The sequence below is a fragment of the Bubalus kerabau genome, chromosome 4 (genome assembly GCF_029407905.1).
Source record: "Bubalus kerabau isolate K-KA32 ecotype Philippines breed swamp buffalo chromosome 4, PCC_UOA_SB_1v2, whole genome shotgun sequence".
In the NCBI taxonomy this organism is placed as follows: domain Eukaryota; kingdom Metazoa; phylum Chordata; class Mammalia; order Artiodactyla; family Bovidae; genus Bubalus; species Bubalus kerabau.
In genome coordinates this window covers 8,241,467-8,254,995 of record NC_073627.1, presented here as the reverse complement: position 1 = coordinate 8,254,995, position 13,529 = coordinate 8,241,467, and the positions used below count along the sequence as shown (strand labels likewise).

General features: G+C 59.2%; 1 protein-coding gene across 4 annotated transcripts in view; it reads right to left on the bottom strand.

The window, feature by feature from the left end:
- Positions 1-13,529, bottom strand: part of TMEM94 (transmembrane protein 94) — a 36,089-nt gene that overhangs the window by 10,536 nt on the left and 12,024 nt on the right. Inside the window, exons 2-7 of one of the 4 annotated variants that reach the window (XM_055575133.1) lie at positions 12,256-12,388; positions 2,562-2,681; positions 1,714-1,841; positions 1,290-1,426; positions 908-1,110; positions 391-542 (exon numbers count right to left, since the gene is read on the bottom strand). In XM_055575133.1, the coding sequence (XP_055431108.1) occupies positions 391-542; positions 908-1,110; positions 1,290-1,426; positions 1,714-1,841; positions 2,562-2,681; positions 12,256-12,279 (764 nt within the window). In that variant the 5' untranslated portion in view covers positions 12,280-12,388. Of the gene's footprint in view, positions 1-302; positions 543-907; positions 1,111-1,289; positions 1,427-1,713; positions 1,842-2,561; positions 2,682-8,263; positions 8,519-12,255; positions 12,389-13,529 lie in introns of those variants that run through there. The other 3 variants (XM_055575132.1, XM_055575131.1, XM_055575134.1) reach the window with 3 other exon arrangements.

The window sequence follows — 13,529 nt, the reverse complement described above, 5'->3', positions numbered from 1 at the left end:
CTGTCCCTTCAGAGTCCAGACTGAGAGGGGGTCAATCACCCAGTCGAACAATTCTCACGAAAGGGACTTCCTTAACAATCCACCCTGCAGTGTAGAGGACATGGGTTCGATCCCTGGATGGGGAACTAAGATCCCACATGCCGTGGAGAAACTAAACCCGCACATCGCACCTACTGAGCCTGCAAGCCACAACTAAGACCTGACACAGCCAAACAAACAAACTGGAAAAAAAAAAAGAATCCTCACAAGAAGCTAAAGCGAAGGCCCCGCAGATGCCTGCTCTAAGGGGCCCGGGTACGAACCAGGCTCCTTCCTGTCGCCATCGCCGGCTCACGGCTCACAGGGGGAGGCTCTGGGGGGAGAGGCTGGGGGACGGCGCAGCGCCCCCACCTGATGTTGTCGATCACGGGGGTCTCGAGGACACGGAAGAGCCGGTGCTGCTGGGGGCTCTGTGGCCCCTTCTTCACTTCTCCCCGGGGGGACGGGGGTGGTGAGAAAGGGGGGAACAGGTCTCCCGGCTCCAAGACGATGTGCTCGTCGTCCTGCCAGAGATGAAGAGGAGCAGGGGGAGGGTAATCAGTGGGTTCCGGGGAAGCCACTCTTCCTTGACCATTCCAGCGAAGCAGAGACATCTCACCAGGTTAAGGACCATCAGTGAGCAAGGAGTGACCTGGGGTGGGGTGGGGAGAGCCTGGAGGATGGGTTTCCTAGCAACTTAAGGATCACAGGGAAGGAAGAACATGATGAAGAGAAAGATGTTCCAGCTATTCTCCATTTTTCCTAGAGCGCATGCCAGGAAACCTGCAAGCTGGGTAGCAAGCGTCAGGATTAAGCCCCGGGACCCTCCCACCACTGCTGGTGGACGTTCCCACAAAATTTCCAGGGAAGGAGAGGAGCCCCCAGCTACCTTGATGCCCCGCAGGGAAGCAAAGGATTCCTGGCCTGGCCTCAGAGCTATGATGTCTCCTTCTACCAGCAGGCTAACCGGCAGGTTGACGAGATGTCCATCTCTATAGGCCCAGTGCAGAGACCAAGATGGTGCGAAGGGCATGTGGAGGTCTGGATACATGGCATCTGGCCACTTGACCTCCTTGCCATCCCTGAGGGCATCTGATGAAGGTGGAAAGACAGACACAGCCTCACCCAGAGCCCCGCACACACCAGCTGGATCCAGCACGCACCTCGGGATCCGGGTCTGCTCTCCTTGCTTCCCCAGAAGGCCTGTGTCAACCCGCACCACTCATTCCAGCACCGGCCCCTCTGCAGGTCCACGCCCTGCCTGGCCTCACCTTGGATTTGGTCAATGACGCCCCGCAATCTCCGTTCTACCTCCCGACGCTTCAGCCGATCTTGCCGCCCAATGAGGACGAGGTTAAGGAGCAGCAGGAGGAAGAGCGCTGAGGCGTTCACCAGCTCCACCCCGTGGCTGGCAGCGAGAGGGGAGGGCATCTTGGGGGTCCTGGCCAGTGGGGGGCGGGGGGCTCTGCAGCCCAGCCAACCCAGGGCCCCACACTGCCCTCCCCACTCCCTTCTGCTTCTGACAGCAGCTGGCCAAGCAGACTCTCTTTTGACCCAGGCTCTGACTGTGGGGGGCAGTTCCCTGTCTCCCGGGTGGGTACGGGGACAGGAGAAGGACAAGCCCAGACCCTGTGCTGCGAGAGGCAGGAAGAAACCCCACCCACCCACCCACCCAGGGCCGAAGGCTGCGTATACCTGCCAGCTGGCTGGCCCCCGCAGCAGGCGAGCAGCAGGAGCACGGCCAGGAGCATGAGCAAGGCGCCCGGCCAGTGGAAACAGGAGCAGCGGTTCCCATGGTGCAGGAAGCTGCTTCTCCACATCTCCTGGAGGGGAGGAGCCGGGGAGTGAGAGGCTGGGGGACAAGCGGGGGGGGCAGGAAGGGGCTGGGACTCTCTGACCTGCTAGGATCTGACTGCTTTCCTCCCTAGCCCACCCGATCCTGCCCGCCGTGGCTGCCTCCGTCATCTTGCTTCAGTCCCGGCTGGGGATCGGGACACCACTCTGAAAGGAACCGTGACTCCTTTTTGATTTTTAGGGATGCCTCGGTCTGGTCATGCTGCCCAGGAGGACAGGGTGAGTCCCGGCCCTGAGAATGGGCCTCCCAAGCTTTTCCGCCACCCCAACTGTGGAGCCCTATACCACGGCCACAGGTGTGGAGCCCTGGACCAGGGTCACAGGATAAAAATCTCTGGGACTGACCAAGCCCCATAGCAACTGTTGCCACGAGCCTCCGGATCTAAACCAGCCAGTCCCCTGACCCTGTATTAGGTCAAATACCCACCCTATTATCAGCCCTATGGCGTCCCATCACCTAACGCCATCATTCCAGTAGGAATTTTCTCTGTCTTGAGGGTATAAAAATTGGCTGCCAGCCTTTGAAAGGGTTCAGCTCTCCGTTGAGCCGGCCCGCTGTGCTCACAGCGGCTCCCACTCTAGAAAACTCTCTTCTCCTCTCATTCTGCCTCACGTCTGCAAATTCTTCTCCCACCCGCACACGGACCAGGACACCAGCTAGGCTCTGGGCTTCCGGGAGGACGCGTCACCTTCCACGTGAGACATTTCTTCCGCTCCTTCAGGTGTCCGTCCAGCACTGCCTCCAGCTGCTCCTTCAGAATGCTGAGGGCCTTCCGGGTGGACAGGCCCAGGGCCAAGGGCGGCTCGCCCTGGAGGGGAGAGGGGTGGCGCTCAGCATCCCACGGGAGGCCCAGGCCCCCTCCCCTCCGGCCTCCCCAGAACCTTCCTCCCTCCTCCCAAGGCCTCGCCCTCCCTCCCCCTCACTAGCCCCTGGCAAGTGGTAGGGGTCATGAGCATGTTCCCCACCGAGTGAAAAGATGTGCAGGTACACAGTCCCTGCTCTTCAAAGCCCAGTTTAACACAAAACTAGAGGGACTTCCCTGGCAGTCCAGAGGTTAGGACACCACGCTCCCAATGCAGACGGCACAGGCTTGATCCCTGGTCGGGGAACTAAGATCCTGCAGGCCACCTGGCGCAGCCAAAAAGTAAAATAAAACAGGACCAGAAACATACCTTTCTAGGCTCAGCGTCTTCTAACTCTCCTTTCACTCAACTCCTGACCCACTGCCATCAGCAGCCCAGCACCACTTGGGCCGTGCTCACCGCCCAGCTCCCCTTACTGCACTGGGGCCATCTTTCCCAGTTCTCTGGCTGGAAAATGTGGATTGTTTAAGTGTGAGGGGCTTCCCTGGTGGCTCAGCTGGTAAAGAATCCGCCTGCAATGTGGGAGACCTGGGTTTGATCCCTGGGTCAGGAAGACCCCCTGGAGAAGGGAAAAGCTACCCACTCTGGTATTCTCGACTGGAGAATTCCATGGACTGAACAGTCCGTGGGGTCAGTTGCAAAGAGCAACTTCCGCTTTCTAAGTGGGGAGAAGAGAGCTAATCTAGAGGTACTAGCTTAAAGTTCTCCTAGTAAAAACGTGAAGGAGAAAAACCCCACCAACGTCTGTTATCACCAGTTCATTAAAGGGAAGCTACTAATACTGACGGCAGGAAGAACACAAGCTCAGAAAGAGGTTGCCCCCAGGCTGCTCCCTGCAGCAGCCGCTCCCAGGAAAGGGCCTGTGCCGACCACAGCCCGCACTCCCGCTCGCTGAGGGTGGGCGAACGAGCCACGGACCAGGTGGTTGCTGGCACGTTTTCCTCTGTGGCCCCACAGCCTGACCTCTGCCGTTGAGACCCCCTCTCCTGGGCTTCTCGCTTCCTCCGTCCTGTCCACCTACCCCGCAGTCCCTCCTGTGACATCCACAACACTGTGTACATTTCCAGGGAAACATCAGCCACAGGGATTCGCCTGCCAGCAATAAGCTTCCAACTCCTAAATCTGACCTGTAGCCTGACCACTGTCCTAAATTCTGACCCGTTTCTGAACTGATCCACAGATCGTTCATAGGTATCTGTGAGTCGACACGTGCGAAACCCCGAAACTGCCGCCCAGCTCTCCCCACCAGAGCCAGTAGCCCTCCTGCAAGTTACCACCTCACCCAGGCATTTCAGCCCCTCCCCTCAACCCCTGCCTCCCCTTCCCGCCTCCCAGTGCCTACCTTCTATCCCAGCCAAGGAGCGCGCATCTGATCAACTGACACTGTTTCCCTTTAAAATCCAGCCCAGACTCCTGAGCATGGTCTGGGATCTTCTCCAGCCTCTTCTCCTGCTGTTCCTGCCACATGCCCAGCTCCGTGAGCTCATGTGCCAACATCTTCCTGTATTTTCCTAGCCAAGAACACACTCCCTGCCTCAGACAACTCTTACTTCTCTGAGACTCGGCTCAAACACCACCCGCTCTGGGAAATTTTCCCAAAACCCAGGGCTGCACGTACTGCGGGAGGCTTGTATTCCCACGGCACCCCAGGGCGACCTGGCTCACAGGCGGCGCCGCAGAGCGCTGCCATCGTAGGTGTGCCTGTCTGGCTCCCCCACCAGCCAGCCAGCCAGTTCCTTGAAAACAGGTGGTGATTTCTTCCATGTCTATACTCTCCTACCAGACACAGGGCAGCAGCTCAATGAATACTTGCTGAATGAATGAATGAACAAACGTACACGTAGCTTCACGGGTATCAAGGACACCTTAATGAGGGTTGTTAAGTGTTCAGCCACTCAGTTGTGTCTGACTCTGTGACCCGATGGGCTGCAGCCTGCGGGGCTCCTCTGTCCATGGGATTCTCCAGGCAAGAACACTGGAGTGAGTTGCCATTTCCTATTCCTGGGGATCTTTCCGAACCAGGGATAGAACCCGCACCTCTTGCGTCTCCTGCGTTGGCAGGCAGGTTCTTTACCACTAGTGCCACCTGGCAAGCCCAACCCAGGACCTATGGCAGAGCTGCCTAGAGCTTCTACAAATGTGCAAGTCTGGGTCCCCACCCCAGACCTACCCAATCAACACTTCTGGAGGTGAGGCCCACTCTGGGGGGATCTGAGGCACAGATCCCCAGCTGGGGGTCCACGGGAAAAGAAGGCCCCCGGGAAAGACAGGGCCTGGGGGAGCAGTGAGTCTTTCCCAGGGCAACCTGAAGAGCATCAACGTGGGCTTTCACCAGGGAAAGTTCTGAGCAAGGAGAGGGAAGGCCTAGCCCTGGGGCGCCAAGAGAGGGTCTGGGTTTATTCACTGGGTCCCGGCCAAGCGTCACTAAGCCAGTGGGGCCCTGGCTGCCCGGGTTCATAGCCCTGCCTCTCCGTTCCTACCCTTGGGGTCCTGCCCTGACTTTGTCCACTAATGTTTCTGGATTTCCTCCTCCCTGCGGTCTCCATATTCCCTCCACTCCATGGCAGCCTAGCCCCTCACCAGATACACATCTCCACCACTAGGGGTTGATGGCCTGAGGTGGCATCCCCTGGCTGCAGACTGGGCGCCGTGGGCCTGTCGCCAGCTCTCTCAGCCTGAGGGGTGAGGACGGACCCCAGAGCGGGTCCCACCCAAAGACCTCCCAGCTCCTTCGCTTGAACCTCAACCCCCCATCCCTGCTCTCCACAGAGGCTCTGGAGGATTATGAGATGAGAGCCGCCTCTTCCAAGAGGGAAGAACTGGTCATTTCAGCTCAGGAAGAAATGGGCCTCCAGGCAGGGAGCTGGCACCCCCTTCAGGGTAAACACCTCCCTCTGGCAGGGATCCGGGCCGAGAACCCATGGTCCAGAACAAAGGAGTACCAGGTAAGGCCAGCACCTCTACCTAGACTCCTGGCTGGAGAGAAGAAAGCCTCCAGGGACAGGAAGGAGGAAGAGAAAAGCAAAGGGTGACCAAGGGTCTGTCCAGGGCCAAGGGGCTGGCCCCGGAGGGGGATGCCTGCCCCTCTCGTCCCCAGAAAACCCCGGAAGAAGAGAGTCTGGGAGGCCCGCCTGTCCTCCCCCTGCCCCGTCCTCCCCCGGGCTCAACCCTCCGAACTCCCTTCCCCAGCAGGGAGTGCGAGTTCCCAGGGTGGACTTGCCTAGGCCAGGTCTCCAGAAACTAAAGTGAGTACACCTCCTGCGGGCAGGGGAGGGCTGGCTGGCAGAGGTGGACAGGCTGTGCGCCAAAGGGCAGGAGAAAGCAAGGGCTGACAAAGCCCATGGGGCTGCGGAGTCACCCGGAGAGCTGCTTGGGCCGGAACAGGTGCCAGGCTCAGGAAGGCTAAGGGAGCAGCCGGGGCGCAGCCTTCCTCTGGCCGGGCCTTTAGACCATGAACACTCAGCAACTGCCCTCTGCCTGCCCTGCAGCTGGCCTGTACCCGCTGCCTTATTTCAGGCACCCCAAACCCCCTGAGCCCCCCACCCAGCGATCGTTTAGCTCCTTCTCTGCCTCCAGGTTCTTGGAACCTAGAGTCTGCTCCCCTCCAGTGGTGGGAGGAGGGGCCAGAGGGCGGCAGAAGCTCCCGGGGCAGCGGGAGGTGAGCACGGAGCCCCCGTGAGTCAGCCCCCCGCATGTTGTGTCTGGTCTGGAGCACCCACTCCAGACTGGTGATTAAAGGCAACACAGCAAGGGGAAAATGAGCCATTGTAATTATATGTCTCCTGAGGAAAGCACCTGCCCGCACAGAGGCCCCAGGGCCCGACACCACCCTTCAGTCGACCCTCCGTAGCCCGCAAACCCAACTGTTGTGGCTGCACACGAGGCCTGATGACAACCCCCTCTCCAGCAGGAGAGCCCGGGTGTGGGGAAAACCACTGCTTCTCTGCTTTTCCCGAGGCTCTCCACCCACGAGGTGTGAGAAATGAAGCGGAGGAAATTGGTGAAAGAAAAGGCTCCCGGCGGCCCTTCTCAAAAGCACTGAGTGAGGCTGGGCACCCACAGCGGGTTCGGTGCAAGGCTGGGGCTGGTGTGAGAGATAAGAACCCAGGTCACACGCACTCCATCTAAGGTCTGCTCCTCTCCATCCACCAAGGCCAAGAAGGGCGAGGAGAACCTGTCCCGGAGGGATGCTCAGACGCTCCTCCTCCCCGCCCCCAGGCACCTCCAGGAGGCTTCGGGGGTCAGCAGCCAGGTCTCCACGCCAGAGGGGAGGGGCGGACCTGCTTCTTCCCCGACACTGAGGTTTTCTGGGCAGAAGCAACCATGTCCCACTCTCTGAGCTGCTCAGCCTCCACTCCCGAGGCCCCAGCAGGGGTGGGCTCAGGAGGGCTGCCACCACACCCCTCACTCCCTCTCCATCTCACCACCAAAGGAGGACACGGGTCAGGCCCGGGGATTCAGGGAGCAGCAGGTGGTGACGGATCTCTGTCTGGTCCAATCAGAACCTAAGGAACCTGCTCCAGAACCGAATCTGCTCCCCAGGGCCCAGAGCTAAGCATCTGGGTCAGTCTAATGAGGCTTCAAGAGCCAGTACACCTGGGCTGCCCTGTGCCACCATGGTCAGGCTTCTCCGGTGGCCCAGAAGCAGAAGCCCTCAGCCGCCCACTCCGCCCTGGCCCCCAGACCCGTCAGGACTCCTCTGAGGTTCCCTCAGCAAAGCAGCCGTCTTCTTTCCTGTTTGACCTGTTTCAGGAAAAAGTGGACTCAAGGTCCCCTAGACTCAGGGGACCAATGATGAACTGGCCTCGGCCACAGCACAAAGCCACTAATCGGAACCAGCTGACCCTCTGCCAGGTCCCCTGGGTCACAGCCTTCATGGCCGGTGCAGCGGGCAGGGGACCCAAATCTGGACTCCACAATGTTGGAATCACCGGAGCAGAGATTCGGCCACTGTCCTCCAGGACATATGACAAGCATCACCACGAATCTCATCTGAGCTGGGCCAGACAGACCCGAATCGACTCCACCGACAAGCAACTCAAAGCCTTAAGCGGCGGCCCCTCCTCCTCTTCCTCATACGGACCGGACACTTTCACCCATCTTCTTCCCCACCTCCTGCGGACAAGACCCAGGAAGAAACCCTTTCCCCCTCCCAGCCCTGGCGGCTCCTGTCTCAAGACCCATGTGGTCCAGGGGGAGACGCCTCCTTCACGGCCCCGAGGACGGGCTGGCATCCAAGCCTTGTACGTGGTGACCTGGGTCCCGGCATGCCGTGAGAGGGTGCCCCACGGGGAAACGTGGGCTCCCGTCCCGCTCTGGGTGACCATGGGTGACTCAGGGGCTGGGTGGGCGGGCTCCACACCCCGGCTTCCTGGTTCCCACTCCCAGGCTCCTTCCACAGTCCTTGCTCCCTCTAATGCAGGTCCAGCCTCCACCTTCGACCCCACCGTTAATCCAAAGCCTCCAACACAAAGCGGGGAAGCCGGGCGGGCGGGACGGGGCTGTCAAGCCCAGCCGGCATACTCACTTTGCCGCCTTTGCCCTGAGGGGCCGTCCACAGCTCTGCCCGCTTAAAGAGCATGGGGCAGCACCTGGGCCACAAGCGAGTCAGCTACCGGGCTGCCAACACTGCCCCCAGGGAGGGTGAGAAGGAGACGGGGAAACGGAGAGGGTGAGGGAGGGCAGGGGAGAACAGGGGAGAGGGCTGGAGCGCGTGTGAGCGAGGAGGAGCCGGTGCCGCGGTGGCAGCAGCGGAGTGGAGCTTCAATCTGCTGATTAATTCAGCCTGTTCCCAGTCATGCTGCAGATCGAGGGAGGGAGGAGGCGGAGGAGGAGACCGCCGGTGCAGGAGGGCGGGGCAGGGGTGGGAGAGAGGGGAAAGCTGGCAGCGGCTCTGCCAGATGTCGGGGGCTTGGCCCATTCAGCAGGGGAGGCACCGCGGGGAGCCCGGGGCTCGGGAGGCGCCCACCGGAGGAGAGGCTGGGCAGGAAATGGTTGCTGTCGGCCCGCAGCCCCCAGGGCAGCTGCCGGCATCAAGGAGGACCTGGCCTCTCACCGCCCCAATCCCTTTCCTGGGGCCCGTGTCACTGGGCGAGGTGAGGGCCCCTACCGGGGGAAGTCCCCCAGATCCCTGACACTCCAGCATGGAGCCACGCCAGCCGCAGCCCTCTCCTCTGTTCGAGCTGCGGGAAGGAGGGGAGGGGGACTTGAGAGTTATTAATAGCGGCACGTCCTAGGGGAGGGGAGAGGGCTGACAAGTGAGAAGACGAGCAGTGACTTCCAGGAGGGCAGAAACCGGGGGACCGGAGAGGGAGGGAAGAGCCCTGAAAGGAAGCCTCTGTGGATCCCAACAACGGACCAAACTCCTTCCCACCAGGTGGGGGGGCCTCCAAGAGCCACTCAGCAGTGCCATGCAGAGCTCAGCCAGCAGCCGTCCGCCAACTGCATGCAGATGCTCCTGCCCAGGTGCTGCTGGGACAGGACACCGGGCCTCGTCCCCGGAAGAAAGTGAGGCTGCGGACCTCCTGGGGCTTCATTCAGGGCCTGGGCATCACGCCGGGACCCCGAGTTTGACACACAGGAAGCTGTCAGAACGGACCCCCTGGATGACGTGGGGGCAAAAGACCCTGGGAATGGACAGGAGAGTTCTCTGCCTCCCTCCAGGCCACCCTAAGGCTGGGGCAGGAACACCTCGGCAGAGATGAAACGGCCTAACAAGTCCAAAACCTGAGTGCGGGCTGGACCTGAGACAGTCTCTCCAGGGCTCTGCTTCCTAGACAACACCATCTCCTCTGCAGCCAGCCTCTGCCCTCCCCATTCTCTAGCACAGTTCCCCGGGGGGCCCCACCCCAGGCCCCGCCAAACCCAGAGCTGAGTGGGGATAGGAAAGGAAGGGCCTGGGCTGTTCAGGGGTTAAGGAAAGGAAGTCTCCCAGAGGACGGGGGAGGAGGGGTCGGCTTCAGAGGCAGTCACACCGATTTTGGACAGCAGCTTTAGCAAAGTGCCCAGGAAACTCCTGACCCCCAGCCCCGGCTCCCAGGGCACACTCCCCTTTAGCTTTCTAAAAAGACACTGCTCTGGGGGAACCACAACTAAGCAAGCACTGTCTCTCCTGTGCAACAGCCCACAGGGTTTAACTCAGGTGCTCCACCGCCCCCAGCACAGCCTTCCGGTGTCCGGTCCCCCCTTTCCAACACTGTCCGCTGCAGCAAGTGCAAGGGGAACTTCTGAGAAGTTCTGAGAAGGAGAGACCCAGACCGTCACTGCCAACGGCACATCCACCACGGGCTGGAGACGGGAGAGCGGTGCCTGCTGAGCACACTGAGGACAGGTAGGTCACAAAGAGGAGGGGGGCGAGATGCAAAGGATCAACTGGCAACAGCCAAACGGTTGCCAGGCAATGACAGGCAGCCTCACCAACAACTCCCAGCATGTCAGCTCACCCACTCCCGTTGGAGGCCCCAGGGATCCACTTTATAAGCCTACATTTACACAACTCACAAGGAACCTCAGGTAGAAATGTCATCAGATCTATTACTTAGCTGCTTACCCTATAAATTCCTCAACTAGTCTGTCTGTAAGCCAAAGGCCATCCCCCGGGGGCCTAGAGTTCTACCAACCACAGGGAGCATTCCATGAATACAACTGATGATGGTGGTGATGGTGCTTTCTAGAACAGGAGAGCATCTATCCAGAAAGAAAAAGAAGACGATGAAGGAAAACAAACCCTCCCCAACAAAAGGCATCCAGCCTGGGTTCACAAGTGTTCTTTGGGCTTGAGAGAGAAGCCAGCCCCTGGACCACAGAAATCTGTTTCCCTGATTCAATAGTAATGGATGTTTCAGCCACAGGCTGGAACCAGAGGAAGATACTGTCCTCTGTTTTGGGGACATTCGACCTCACCTAGGCAGGCCACCTCATCACCACATCGTAACCTTTGGAGGGAGGGCGCTCCCTGGAATTGAGCAGTGCACGGCCCTTGCGACTGTACGCAGCAGCCTTGCACCCAGGCTGGGCGTGGGACAAGTGCAGCCTTGCCTGCGTGCCAATCCCTGCTAGGATGGACGCTTGCACAGCAGCCAGAGGCCTCTGTGAGCAGGAGGCTGAACACACCTGCCTTAAGCTCAGGTCCACAAGCCTGCTCCACCGCCCATCAAGAGGCACGTGCACCCTGGAGCTGAACATGTCAGCAGTCAGCCAGGTTCCAGTGTGTGGAGCCACGGCTCCTTCCCCAGACCTCCCAAGGTCTCTTTGGCAGGAAGATCACTATCATAAGTTCAAGTCAATAAATATTTACTAAGCCCTTTCTACATGCCAGGCTCTATGCAAGGAGCCAGGGACGCTGAGATAAAGCGGGACAGACAGATGGTGTCAACACGGCATAGCAAGGGCGACGGTGGAGGGGCTGTGAATGCTGGAAGAAGGGACTCTGGAGGGAGGAGCAAGTATCTGGAGAAGGTCATGCTTAAACCAGATCTTGAATGAAAGAAAAGTAGAAGTCTGGCAGGAAAAGGAGGGGGAGGGGATTAGGTAACAGCCTAAACACGAAGTGTGTACCCAGACTCTAAAGCGCTCAGAATTACCAGTGGTGGGACCTCCTTGGCAGTCCAGTGGTTAGGACTCTGTGTATCCACAGCAGGGGACACAGATCTGATCCCTGTTCAGGGAACTAAGATCCCAGAGGCCGCACAGCACACCCCCCAGAAAAAGAATTATCACTGGTAAAGGCCAAGGCAGGGGAGGTGTGGGATGCTGGGCCAATGGGCAGAAGTGGGAGTGTGGAGGGCTCTGGACCCCATAGTAAAGGTTTTGGCAGGCGACACAGTGACTTTTAAGCAGGAGCAACTAAAGGTCAGCTCTGTATTTTGGGTAGCTTTCCCTGCCCACCCAGTGGAGACAGGGGGTCAGAGACAGGGGGACCTGCTAGGAATGTGTGATGGGAGTCCAGGCAGAGATGTAGGGGAATCTTCGTCCCAGGAGAGGGGTGCTCGGATCGACGACAAATCTACCTCCGCATAATGAAGGTATATGTGGAGGCCGGGGGTGCCCGAGTCAGGCTGGGCGGCGGCCGCCTGGACCCCTGGGGGGCTTGCCCCCAGCTGATTCAGCAGCTGTGCCTGGAGTTTGACTGGGGAGCTCTTCCCTAACCAGAGAGAGGGCGCCGGACAATACTCAACAGGGCTCGGCAGGCTGGGGCAGAGAGCAAACAAGCGAAATTACACAGCCCTGGGCGAGGAGTGGAGACTGGCTGGGAGCCAACCCCGATCGAGAACTGGCTCCATGTGGCCACGTTCACTGGTCCACCCTCTGCCCTTGAGTCACAGCTCCCGGAATCTGTGCGTTCCGGCAGTCAATGGCCTCGTCGAGGGATCAGATCACGTGCTCCAAGCCCCAGAGCCACACACCCCACCTCTCACTTTCAGTGTCAAGCCCCCTCACGAGGACCTTCCAGGCAAACACAGTCGGGAAAGTCCAACAGAAACACACACAGTCCCCAGGAGGGCAACCATCACGGCCTACCTCGTGCTTCTCTTTCAGGTCCATGGGCCCAAAGTTCTGCAGGCATGCCCAGAGGAAGGTGGTCACCCCCGGAAGGAAGGTTCCTCTGCAACATGTACGAACCCCAGTGACTCTGTCACAGTCACCGTGACATCTGGGGGAAAAAAGAAGAAAGAGGTTCCATGGGGCTGTTTCTGTGAAACACAAGAGGATCACCTCAACAGTCGAGCAGGACATGGAGCAGACGGTGCCCTGACCGCTGGGCCCCAGCCTGTCCTGGCAGCTGGCAGCTTTGTGAAGTCAGGAGGGAGACAGCTACAGAGGGGATGCTGGAGGGCTGTAAGCTACCTCTTTTAACCTTCATTTTTGGAGGCATGTACGCTTTGTTCTTTGACTTGCTGCCTTTCAGCGAGTAGGAAAAGCCGTGGCTCGTTAGCTCTTTATTTTTGGAAGCACTGCATGGCATGCGAGATCTTAGTTCCCCAACCAAGGATGGAACCCGCACCTCCTGCAGTGGAAGTGCAGAGTCTTAACCACTGAACCACCAGGGGAGTCCCTCCTCGGCTCTTTAAAAGAGAAGGTATGGGACTTCCCTGGTGGTCCAGTGTTTAAGACTACGCGTCCACTGCGGATGGTGTGGGTTCGATCCCTGGTCAGGGAACTAGGAATCCTGCATGTCACATGGTGCAGCCCCTCCCCCCAAAAAGTGAAGGTAAACTGGAATCTAGATACAACTGGAATAATCAGGCAAATGGTGGAGAGAGCAGCAGAGATGATCGGGGTAGAGACATGCTTGCTCCACCTTGTGGGAAACACACACCGTAAGCAAACGCGTGCACGCCCAGGGCCGCGGGCCTCTCTTGCACCTGGTCATTGGGGCAGTGCTCAGTAGGCACCTGGGCGGGTGCCCCAGGCTGCGGGGTCCAAGGCAACAGTAATGCGGAAAATGAAGATTAGTCTCACCTCCCCACCTCCTACTCCCTCCCCATATACCCCTGACCCTCACCCATACACACTTTATAATTTCAGATGAGTGTTTGGGTGAAGAGTGTGTGTATGCGTGTGTGCAGGCTAAGTGGCTTCAGTCGTGTCCAACTCTGCGACCCTATGGACTGTAGCCCGACAGGCTCCTCTGTCCATGGGATTCTCCAGGCAAGAATACTGGAGTGGGTTGCCATGACCTCCTCCAGAGGATTTTCCCCACCCAGGGACCGAACCCGCGTCTCTTATGTCTCCTGTATTGGCAGGCGGGTTATTTCCCACTAGTGCCATCTGGGAAGGCCAATTAGCTGCGG